Raw genomic sequence first — 13,277 nt, forward strand, 5'->3', positions numbered from 1 at the left:
ATCATAGATTACGTTCGTTCATTCGATCCTCGGTTGTGTATAAAACAGGAAGAGGAGGAAGAAAGCATGGATGGTTTGAGTACTACAGGAAGTGCTTGCGATTCAAATAGTGATTTTTTCTTCTGATTTGATACCGATGTAAGTGTGTTGATTGTTCAGATGATGATAGTTAATCAAAGAATCATGCAACACAAAGTAGTGATTCAGAGAGTAATATGCATTGGAAGTAAATGCATGGTTGGCCTTGACAAGGCAATGATAGAAGTTTATGATGATGGGTGAAAATGTTTCTTATCAGAAGATTGAAGGTTGAGTTACGTGATCTTCTCATCTTCCCCTTTTCTAGTAGATTGTCGGTTGGAGTTTTGATGTGCATGGTTATTGTCCACAAAGATTGAGTTTTTTTTTTAATTAGAGATGCTATATTTATTTATTTATATTTTTGACATCATCTCTTCGCGCTTATCTCTCTCTTCTCGATTAATTTAAAACACGTACTGTCTCTTTTAGTTCAGACATTTTGCCTTCTTTTTTTACTACGTGCTTTTTGGACTTAATTTGATCCTTTTTCTGACTCAAGATTGGTATTGTTACTAAGTTTGTAGCTTAAATTAAATTAAACCGATAAAATTCTTTCAGATCATAATCAGTTTCTAACAAATGTGATGTGATCCTAATCGTGCAAATTTTGGTTACTTGTGGTGGATTTGCAAATATGCCTCGCAGACCGACATCAAACATGTTCTTATGGTTGACAGTCTACGCACATACGTACGCAATAGTTCAATCTTAGATCTAAATCCTTCATTATCCGTCCTCATAACCATATTGGTTCGCTTTTTGAAAAAATATTTCTTGCTAACTAGTACAAATAATTAACTATCGTAAAATGATCCTCTTCAACTCAACTATCATGGAGTCCAATTTGAGCTTGATTATCTAGCCATAATCTCGGGTCCGTATAATCACCTTCAACAATTCATGATTAATCAATCTGTAGACTTGTTATTGAAATTCCTAATACGATCCACCACTAACAAGTCATCAAGAGGTTCATGAAAGCATTGCAAGATTCAGCAGATATCTAGAGAAGTTTCTTGTCAATGCTCAGATGAACAATTTAGATAACAGACGATTAAATCATCTGTACAAATTACAAAATAATTTTGCTAATTCGCACCTGAATTAAGAAACTCATTATGTGCTGGTCACATGACTCTAACAGGAAAGTTGCAAGTATTCATCAAAAGCAATTTCATACAGTTCCATTACACATACAGTACAAGATTCCGAAAGATGATTTAATCATTTATCAACCCTCATAGCATTTGATGTCAATTCTAATCAAACTGCTGCCTTAATTGCATCTCCGTTTCACTCTTCCATGTCGCATGGCTCGATTGCCCCTTCATCCTCTTGTTCTTCTCTTTATCTTTGATGGTGGATCCTTTCTTTTTCTCGGACTCTTTCAGTGGGTCAGCAGGAGGGCGATCGCCGCATAAAGGGCAAACCATGCCTCGATTATGTGAATAGGTTTTTGGAACCCCACATTGAAGGCACATCCTGATAATAATGTCATCAAGGAAACAAAGGTTAGCATTGGTCTTGTATATAAGCTCCCCAGCGTATGGGAACTTGGCCCAAATAAATTACTAATGCTGTGATGCTATAATTATTTGACAATGAGGTTTTTACAGGCCCGCTAGTCAGGATCAAATTAATTGAATAACCAAATAAATACTTTGATTTATATTCCTTTTATGGGAGCTAAAATGCCAGTACCAAAGGGAGTTTATAACAATACTCAAGACGGTTGAAAGAACATCTAAGAGGAATTTAACATGGGCACCCAAAAGTCTACAGCTACAATATAGAAGCAAACTTTTACAGAAATATCAAAAAATACTCAATATATATATATATGAGAAATATGGAGAACCTTGGTACCAAGTTTCTCCATTGAACTTGGTAGTGAGGTAGCCAGATCTTCACTCTATATCACGCCTTGAAGAGAGAGCCTCAATCACTATTCATCTACTTTTAGGGCCTGTTCGTTTTGCCTTAAAAAAATGGGAAATCAAAGAAATAGAAAACTATTTCTAAGAAAAATGGGTTTTTGAATTGTTTGGTTGGCTAAAAAAAAAGGAAATCAAAGAAATGGAGATGAGATGAGATGAGATGTCACATTATTATTGGATGATGTGAGTAATTTTTTAAGAAAACTAGTTTTGATGTTGTTCGGTTGGCGAAAAAAATAAGGAAATGAATTATAAGAAACCTATTTCCTATAGTTTTGTTGTTTTCTTTTGTTTGGTTCATTCTTAAAAATAAGAAATGAAATGAGATGAGATGAGTTGTCATTGTATTATTGGGTGATGTGAAGAAAGATTAAGAAAAGTATTTTCACAACTTTTTGGGATGAAAACAAAGAAATAAAATGTTAATGAGATGAGGTGAATTGTTATAATATTTTATTCGATGATGTGAGTGATTTGAAATGATGAAAAGAGATGAGTTGAGTGATGTTTGGATTGTTTTCATAACTTTTTGGGATGAAAATGAAGAAATGAAATGTTAATGAGATGAGGTGAATTGTTATAATATTTTATTGGATGATGTGAGTGATTTGAAATGATGAGAAGAGATGAGTTGAGTGATGTTTGGATGAAAATAATATTTTATTAGATGTGATGGATGAGTTGTTAGATAAAAATAATATTTTATTAGATGTGGTGGATGAGTGCTTAGATGAAAATAATATTTTATTAGATGATGTGGATAAGTTGTTGGATGAAAATAATATTTTATTGGATGTTGTGGGTGAGTTTTAGGGATGGAAATGGAAGAAATGGATTATTTTGAGATTTCCACCTTTTCCATTTCCATTTCTTGGTTTTTAGGAAATAAACGAACATGCCCTTAAAAATAGGCTCCATTTTTGAGGTGTGATATAGGGGAGTGATTTGACCACCTCACTACCAAGTTCAATGAAAGAACTTGGTACTAAGGTTCTCCATATTTCTCTCTCTCTCTCTCTCTCTCTATATATATATATATATATATATATATATATAGAGAGAGAGAGAGAGAGAGAGAGANAACCATAGAAAAATAAAGAAAACAGGCAATTGATGTCTACCATCCAACACTACATTAAGAAACAAACCTCAGGAACATACATACACAGCCGACATGACAACTATCATCAGCACTGGTCGGCGGGCGCGACTCGTGCTTCACATCCTGCTCGTGTCTAAAACCTCGCGATGCTAGGTGCGCAAGGGTCTCCATTGAGACATTTAGACCAAGTAACTTGTTAATCATAAACCGACACACCTTTAAGATCATCAAAACGGGCACGCTTTCTTCGGTCGTGGCTACTTCGGCCTCGTGCTTGGGTTTATTCCGATGATCCACGCCGCAGGGCCCCCGCTCCAACGCAAGGCGTCTAATCACGGACGTCCGTCTCGCCAGGGAGAACCCAATGAATGTTTTATTGTCGAGAATAGATTGACTCAATGGACGCTTCGCTTGGCTGTCTTTACACCCTCTGAGAAGGATATTTCCAACCGGCTTTTTTACTCGATCGCAGTGGCCTAATAGACTCCCTTATCGGCTGATAAGTACCAATGGCTTTTAGCGCCACACCCGATTCGACGGGGTTAGAAAACCGGGGCACTGGAAGGCTCGCCACTGTCCACCCCAGGCACGACGGGCCTCGCCCATTGGTTACCGCGAACAGACGCGAGCCAAAAGGGCTTTTGTCCGCCGAGTGCACGGGCGTAGCAGCCCTTCGGTTGATCCTGTCACCCCTAATATGTAGCGACAAACGTACTGTTGAGAACACGAGCCCCAGTCGGAGTAGACGAATATTAGACTCGAAAGCGACCACTTCGCAATCGAGAGCGGGGCATGTCTGACAACACGGACACGCGATAATGCCCGGCGTTAAGGTGAGGGACTTACGCAATTGAAACGGTGTAGGATTTGACCTTTGGAGGCAAAAAGTAGTATTCCTGAGCATTGTCTTATCGTCATACAGAAAGTAACAGCCAAGGTTTTCCCTGAAGGTAAGGCACGAGTCACCCGGAAACCGAATACACCTTAGAGGGAGTGGAGTGACATGATTAGTTGCGCATGAACAACGAAGGGGCATCACCGGTGAGCTGCTAAATGGCGTGGCGTAAGCAGTCATTACTGGGCGCAAAATTATGAGGACGATAAACTAGGCGCTCGTAGAAATAGCAGAAGCCAGGCATGACCGAAGTGCAGAGGCATCGTGAACACTCTCTGACGCAGCGCGCTATCTCCGATTAGATCGTTTTGATTCACGCATACACGACTCAGCGAAAAGGGAGGGCAGAAGGTAACGAGGGGGCACCAGTTAACGGGACATCCAGGAAATCGCCCGCGGTCCTTTCGACGATCAAGTCAGATGTTAGCTTGTGTGCGGGAAAATACGACATAGGTAACGGGATCGATTACACAGAGTTTCGAGAACCTACGAAGCTCAAACCAGAGTCGCACGACACCCGCCTACTCTAGCGGCGAAACCGTGCTCCACTAGCGCGAGCCGGCGTCCGTGCAGCCGCGCACTGTCCTCGCGAAGATGAGCAAAAGAAGGAGTAGAATGCTCATTTCGGATGTGCTGAGTCCTATTGTCGTTCAACAAGTAGCAGCTTAACTGTTAGGTCATAGTACTTACGAGAGAGGGGCGCCCATGGCCGGCCAGGTGACGTGAGCTACTCGAGCCTCCTCGCCCAGAACCCACCCACATCTGCAGAGCTGACTAGCGGTCGACTCAGATCACCCCGAGGCGGCAGAAGTGATATCGATCTTTTGTCCAGACACGCGGCCACCAACCAAAGGAAAAGCAACACAACCGCCCCAGAGCAATGAAATGACGAATCGAAGGACCAGCGCAAGGGAATGGGCGCGAAACCCAAGAAAACTTAGACCAGAACAACGCAACAAGAAACGTCAGTCGTTCCAAGGCCCTACAGGAGCGCTCTCCCTCACGCAGGAGTCGGGCGTCAGGGCGGAGGCCCTCGGCGAGGGCCTGACTCATGAGCGAGATCTTGTAACATAGATCTGTCGAGCTATAGTCTACCGTTTGGTTTCCGCTTGTATGCTCCCCCAAAGTGTGGGCGTCAGGCCATCGCAGAGACAGACGCCGTCCCAGACACAACCTATTTCGCTCTTTCTTTGTGCTGCTCTTCGTTATGTTTGCTATCCGCTCTCTTAACAAATAAGAACACTGACACGCAGATGCAGATTGGAGCCGATGTCCACGTAGGTGTGGGCGCCGACCTACAGTCCGCCGACGGTGTACCCGATGTGGTGAGGCTTTGTTACTAGTGTTGTCTGGTCGATATGGAGGATCAAAAGAAGTACGGCATGCCGAAAAGTGACGTCTCTCAAGTCAGCGAGAAGGCATGCAGTGTTGTTTGACTCATGAACAGTCATGTATTACTTTAGTTTGGGGCGGGAGGAGGGAGTCTTGAATCTAAGGTGAGAAAGCAGAGCGAGATTAGACGCGATCATCTCGGAACGATTGTAGAAATAATGGTTTGTTTACTTCATACCCGGAGACTTCCATGTGACCCCGCGAGATAGTAAGGTCTAGAAGTGATGAGCAACATATGTTAAGTGTGTCTATTTCCGACTGAAGGATGTGGACAATCGCGGATTTTTGCTGAAGACTTAGGCCTAGTCTAAAAACTATAAACTTATAATGCGCAATTTGCAATGGATAGTGTGAGAGTACATTTAATATGCAATCTATAAAATACTTTTATAATATAGAGCCGAGTGGACTAATTGTTGGCTCGAAATAAGAATATTTTTATCTTCTGCAAATCAGTGGATGCTTAGGAGAACTGTCAGGTATTAAAAGATGGTAAATAGAAGAACGGCTCTATATAGTCAATCTCTTTGAGATTCAACACCTTTCTCCATATTCTATCCCATGTAGCTTTAGTGTAACTAAAGAGACGCAGGTCCACCTCCCAGCTGCCATTTTTGAGAATGTTTCACCGATATCGCGAGGTTGGCTCTCAACCACTCAGCGGCCGAAAACCGCATCCCGCTTTCAAAATAACGAGTCGACAAGGATACTGGTTAAATATCAGGTTCCTCCATATATAATCCTCGCGTCTCGCTCCCTCTCTCTTCTCTAATCACGTAAGGCTGCACCCCCCACACATATGCCATCAGTCAACGATGCCACGATCTACTCGGCCCCTAGTACGCCCCGCTACCGTAGAATAACTAATGTCAGACAAATGACATGGTTATTAAACACACAAGTCTGACCATGTTATTATCTCCTCTTCATACAGTAAGCATATATACCTAGCTCATACGAATCTGCTCCCGACTCGACGCTCACGTCACTATAATACACGACGAGAGAGAGAGACGAGAGAGGCGAGACAAACTGGACGACCTTGTAGCCCCAGCTTGACTAAGTAAACAACTGAATATGTATTCTAAGATAAACGCACAGCGAATAATATCCTTAGCCCCTACGTCACACCGTCAAGATAGAGTACTGCAACCCCTTCACACAACTCTAATGTAGATGTAGGCACAAGATTCAGGGCACATCACTCACCAGTTGGCCTTGGCAGCAACTTGGTACAAGTTCTCTCCATTTCTTGCTCTCTCTCCCTCCGTCTATAGTAGTTAGTAATAACTATGGAGATACTATAGTATACCTATAATCCGCCGCCTAAGATTTACGTCATGAACCGGAGAACGAGAAGAGACGACGGAAGAAATTGAGAAACTGGGCTACCACGTCAAGTGCTCCCAGAGCAACTTGGTAGTGATAATATAGACCATCCTTAGGCTATACCAGGACGAGAACGAGTAGAATTGAGAAACTCTGGTACCGAGTTGCTCCAAGCAACTTGTAGTGATGGATCCTAACTGCTTGGTCCCTACATCTACTAAGATTGGTGGAAGGGTAGTGTTGAGACTCTATCTTTCCGAGCGTGACCGTAGGGGCAATATTAGGCCACATCACTATCAAGTTGTTTTAAGCAACTTGGTACGCAAAGGTTCTGCCATTTCTCTCTCTCTCTCTCTCTATATATATTATATACTATACTCTTAACTAGGTATATCGCTTTACGACGAGAGAGAGGAGTAATCCGGATGTTCCATTATTCTCGTATATGCATACCTAGACTTGTAATACTAGTATATAGATATACCTAAAATAGTCGCATCTAGTAAGCAGTATAGGGGTCTTACCTATACCTATAGCATAAGATATACTAAATAGGTACGAGAGCGGAATGACGCGAGAGAGAGAGATGAGATGAGATTAATGGATAACCATTATTACTTATATAATACTCCTGCGAGATTAATCGTGATACCCATCTTTCTCTAATATATCACGTAATATAATACCATATATACTAGCGGAAGAAGAGGAGAAATATGGAGAACCTTGATACCCAAGTTCTTTCATGAACTTGTGGTGAGGTGGTCAAATCACCCCCCTACACTCCACACCTCGAAAATAGAGCCTATTTTTAAAAGTAGATGAATAGCTGGATCGAAGCTCTCTCTTCAAGGCGTGATATTAGGGTGACTATCTGCGCATCCTCACTACCAAGCATTCATGGAAAACTTGTCGGTTCCAAGGTTCCATATTTCTCCATATATATTAGCCTATTAGTATTATAAGTATATGCTATCATACAGAAGAACCGACTTCACACTAAAGATACAGTATTCTAAGGGTTGCTCACTTCTCATGTAATAAAATCGGAAGCATAATGTTGTCGTATTAAAGAACAAATGCTTAGGTAAAGTTATAAATATAATGGATAACGGAAGAATTGAAAGAAAAGGCACTAACAAGTGTTCTGTTACTCCATAGTCATTTGGACCTTCACTAACGTCATGAAAAAACAAATAAGTCAACAAATAGTGATACGTAGGCTTTTTCTCCATAAGTAACCCTAAACCTCTTCTTCCACTCACTCAACCTCTTCTCATTTCTCATATTTTCCTACTCTGAATCACTCTAAACTCCCCAAGTTTCCAAGTTAAAAAAAGGTTATCTAGTTCAGGCCATCCCGTAAAAAAATGTCTTCTCTGCAGGGTTTCCCACCTCTAAAGACTCTTCTATACGTTCACTATCTCAACTCAAGTACATCTCTTTGCTTTATTTTTGTTTTTGTAGGTAGTTAGCATGGGTAGTCACTCCTCAACTATATAGCATTAGTGGTAGTGGTACTGATACCTTGAGATTAAACATTACACTCATAGTTGTTGAAAAGACCACAATTGCAAGCACGTGTAATGGATACATTTAACATTCCATGTAATGACCTCAAAATAGAAATAGCATCCCAGCCTATTAGCGACGGTACACCTGAACAAAAGCCTCCATAAAAAAATGTTGAGAAGTCTTTCAAACGAGCATCAACATCCGCAGTTTGGAAACATTTACAAATATAATGATCAAGAGGGCAACAAGGCATAATGTAACCAACATAAAAGGTATATAAAGAAGCAGTGGAATTGAACACCTTATTAGATACTTGGACTGTGGATAGAAAGAGTGAACGAATCCTCAACAAACTCGACTTTCTAGTGCTGATAGTCACTATCTACTTCTAACTAGATTCAGACCAACAAAAAGAATATCCCTATAATACAAATTTTTCAACAAAAATCTAAAATTGACTTCAATTTCACTTATATTTGTAATCTCTTTTTTTTTGGGCAATTTTATATTATTTTTGTAATCTTTTATTTGAAAACTATTCAATAATTTTAATTATGTTTTCTCTTCAAATTTATATTATTTTTGTCTACATTTGGTAATATAAAATTCCGAAATTTAATTTAAGTTTGGAAAAAAAATTGTTGGGACCGAACCGAGCAGATGCCTAGCCCATTTCAGCTTGATCGTGCCATCAAGTGAAGATAGGTCCGGGGGGAGGGGGGGATATCGAGCCGTGCTTTGAGAACAACTCAGATCCAACTAATTTATGCCCACATATGGCATGGCACATATTCAACACGCACAAGCCTGAACATTCATTACGCTAAGCACAACTCACTTGCCACCACTAGTTTCTCCTCTACATATATAGAATCAACATGTAATGTGCATGCTATATTTGAGTCCAGTGACCTACTGTTCCCAAAAGCTGTTGTAATTGGACATTTTAAGTCGCTCAAACACCAGGAACTTGTGTAAGATATATATGTACGCTAAACATTTAACATTTACATTTTCCTTTTTTGGCCAAAAGTTTTAGCCTGGTCTTGATTTTTGGACCCCCGAGACCCAAGCCCGCAAATTAACGATCCTTACTAGCAACCAACTATTTTGCTGAAAAGTTACTCAATAAGCCAAACATCAACTCCTATTTTGTTATTAGTAAAATATATTATTGCATATTCTTAACATGGGGTTTCGCATGCAAAAGCTTTACTTGATAAATTAATAGACATCATTGGGGCATTCTGACTAAAATAAATGCTAAGACCAACACCACAATTGTCTTAAGCACTTGCCTTGCTTATTAAAGAGCAAAGTAAGTACCTTAGCAGATCTGCAGCATCTTTTGGTTCAGGGTTTGAGGCTGTAATTACTCGTTTGCCATCCCCAGCTGTATCAACAGTAGCTGGAGCAGGACTGCTTCCCTCTATATCGCTTCTAACTCGATCACGAATCCCCACCAGCTGAGCTTTTGCCTCTACCACCACAACTAAACACCAAAAAAATGAAAAAAACTAAAACCTTGAACATAAGAGCATGTAACGACATCGAGTCATCCACAATTAGGACAGAGTGTTATCAATGTGCAAGGTGCAATGTGGGGCACGAAGTCCGTTCACGCTTATATACACAAGGCGCAACGCCGATGCGCGTGCCTAAATGAAGCTAGGCGCACACACCATGCACATAATTTTACAAGATAGATAATGAAGCAGGAAAGAATATGTTTATGAACTTTCACATAAAAATTATGTCAAGATGAATAATATCTACTACAAAATCAGACTATGAGGTCTTAATTCCTATGGCTAACACATCTAACATAGTAGCCAAGTTCATTATTTACCAGATCAAAAGTAAAATCAAAACTAATATGTAGGCAAAATCAAAAGTGAATAAGGATTAGTTAGGATCGTCAATCGGGCTACTAAAAAGGCATAATGGTTTTATTTTTCTTTTTGGAGATGAGTTTTCGGATATAAAGATCCGCTTGAAATGTTAAAGAACAAAAATGTACAAGGTTATGTATTAGATGCACCAGCGCTAAGTGAAGGATGTTTGAGAGGCGCAAAAGGCGCTGTTGCATCAGATGCGGGGTGCTTCGCCACCGTCCCATATCAATGCAGGGTGCATGAGGCATTGCGAGACGCGGGCCTTTGATAACACTGGGACTAATTGCCAGATCACACAAATTCAATACATCCTTATATGCTATGAACATTATTTACCCGAAAAAAAGACAACACTTGTCTTAAAACTAATTTAACTAGAAATTCTTGAGCAAGAATTTCAAAAAAACATTAAACATTTTAACAAAAAAAATATTTTCCTCATTGAAGTCAACAATTTGACACAATGTTACAGTAAGCGCTAGGTGCCTCCAGGAGCCGACCTATCACCTAGCGCCTAGGCGGCCGCTTAGGTGGGGCCTAGACAGAATTTTTTTTTCTTTTTTTATTTAACTAGAGGCGGAGGAGATTTTGTTGAAGGTGTTGTAGGAGATGGAGCAAGTATTCAAAGTCGGTGTAGGAGGCCAAGGAGGTAGGAGGACGCGGAGGTAAAAACAGAGAAACCAGACTACAACCTATGCTTTGCAGTCCGCATAACGGCCCAAGCTTCCCTAGGCGCTCAGCGGGTGGCCTATGTACTGCCTAGGCCAAGGTGGGAGCCTAGAGCGCTATAAAACTAGACGACACATAGTTAGCACAATATGCGCACCCATCAAGAGATAATCTTCCTAAAAATACCAAATTCTTGCATCCTACATGTATATTTCAAAACAATATCATTTGCAAACTGAGCCTTCGTGAAACAAACTGGGGAATTATCAGAAGTTAACTAACTTTTTTATTACCAGCAGGAAGATTCTTCTTCTCCCTCCTGGCCCTACCCCTCCTCCCTCTTAAATCAACATCCTCAGCCTCCTCCCTCCTGTCTCCACACCCGACGGCATTGTTCAAGAACTCCGGCGGTTGGGGAGGGCTTTTCTTCCTTCGACGAGATCGAGGGGTCTTAGCCTCGTCGTCGCTGTCGTCGTCGTCCGATCTCTCTGAATCGTAGTCGTCCGAGTCTGCGAGATGACGTCGTTCTTCTTCGTCTTCGGCGGATGAGTAGCCTTGTATGAGGGCTAAGCTAGCCATTGCTCTTCGCACTCACAGGGGAAGGGCGCTGACTCCGTGTATACTTTTGGGCCTTATTTTTATTTATTTTAACCACTTTAAAATGAGGGGAAATAAATCGAAACTTTCAAGCGTAATTTACAGCAGTATTTACCCCGTGCTAAGCACGGGCTAGCCTTGCTGTTTGCTTTTGCTACATTTTTATGTGTACATATTCTCATGCATTGTTGTTGAATATTGTGTTTTTTTCTTTTTTCTTTTTTTTTTGCCCCTCTTAATTTTAGCGTCCTTCTCAATTCAAACAATTGTTGTTAAGTTTTAATCTAAAATATTTACGTTTTAATTCATGTTTTCTCTATTTTTGCTAGTCATTCCACTATATAGAATAGAACATAATCAAAGATTAAATATAAATATCTGCAAGAAAACTATACTCTTGTTAAGATTAGAAGTCATATAATTTTTATTGTGACTAATGGTACAAAAAGTAGACATTCAAGAGCAAACAATAGCACAATAAAAGAGAAAAAGTTAAACACACTACTTTTAGGTACATCATAAGTCGGATAGGTAATTGTTTCCATAACTAATGTATCACGGAAGTGATGAACTTCTGAATTCACCAAGGGGTGATCTTTGAATCCACAAAGAACGATCTCCGAATCCATGAAAAGCTTCGAATCCACAAAGAAAGCATAATAAAAAAATTATTGATAAAAATGATATGATGATTCTAGAGTTACATGACTCTTCTTAAATAGAAAAACAAAAATAGACTCCTAATAATACTAGAATTACGAAGAAATAAAAAAATATCAAATTCTATCCTAAAAATACTCTCTATAATATAGAAAACAATTCAGTCCAACAAATCTTAATTTATTTCCTAATCTAAATAGACTTTAACTTTATTACTAGAAATAAACTAAATAGCAATTGTTTTTGGATTTCTACTAATAACTAGTGATAATGATGATATTTTAGAAATTTGACAACCTGGTTGGCTTCGTCTCGACGAGATAGGTGATTTACATGTATAATATGTCAAAATTCACCTTCTGGATTGGAAGATATGATCTTTTTTTTTCAAAAATCAGTAATATGTATGTATGCGCATTTAGCTTGTGATTATCATGATCCTCCATGAAATTATCTGTTAAGCATCCTACATAAGTCTCTCCTTGTTGAAAGAAGTCAACTCATGTTTACATTTGTTTGAATAGTAGCTTCATCGATAAATATTTTTTTTCTCTTGCAATGATCAGCATATGCCTTATACTTAGCATTAATTTTCTTCATTTGTTGCTTTACCTCTTCGGCTAAAGCTTCTTCTGAATCAACTTTTGAATAAAACTTTCCTACACCATGTTTATGTGGCCGACGACATGTGGATCTATAGATAACTTGAAATTTTCCTCCAAATCTTTTCCTTGTTGTTTTTATATTCTTGTGCCTGAAGTATCATCAAAAACTTCTTGAAATTATTCACAACATTTGCCTTCAAAGAATAAAATTCTCCCTCATACTCCTCACACAATTCTTTCATCTCCTTTGCCTTGAACCCTCCACCAAGCAAACATCCATCTTAATCACATCACATAGTACCTTATCAACCCGACACATCTCATTGTTATGCACATCATTACACTTGTGAATACAGTCGATCGAACACGAGGTGTTGCATTTCTCCGTCTTCAAACCTAACTTCTCCACCATATGCTGAGAGATAAGATTATTGCTACTATCACTGTCAATAATAACATCACATGTCTTCTACATCACGTGCATCTCGTGCGGAAAATATATTGCTTCTTAGGTGGTTCTTTTTTATTTGTAGCTTCTTCAGTACTCTTCATAATTCCAGAGTCTTTCTTAGGGGCAGATTGAGGTTGCTTAATCTCTCT

At 39.7% G+C, this 13,277-nt stretch overlaps 1 protein-coding gene across 1 annotated transcript; it reads right to left on the reverse strand.

Moving 5' to 3' along the window:
* Nucleotides 1,084-11,394, reverse strand: LOC109821452. Its single transcript, XM_020387637.1, has 3 exons — nucleotides 11,109-11,394; nucleotides 9,578-9,743; nucleotides 1,084-1,563 (listed from the first exon to the last, which is right to left on the reverse strand). Exons 1-3 carry the CDS (start codon nucleotides 11,392-11,394, stop codon nucleotides 1,341-1,343), a joined length of 675 nt encoding a protein of 224 aa, XP_020243226.1. The 3' UTR covers nucleotides 1,084-1,340.

The sequence above is a fragment of the Asparagus officinalis genome, chromosome 8, assembly GCF_001876935.1.
Source record: "Asparagus officinalis chromosome 8, Aspof.V1, whole genome shotgun sequence".
Taxonomy (NCBI): domain Eukaryota; kingdom Viridiplantae; phylum Streptophyta; class Magnoliopsida; order Asparagales; family Asparagaceae; genus Asparagus; species Asparagus officinalis.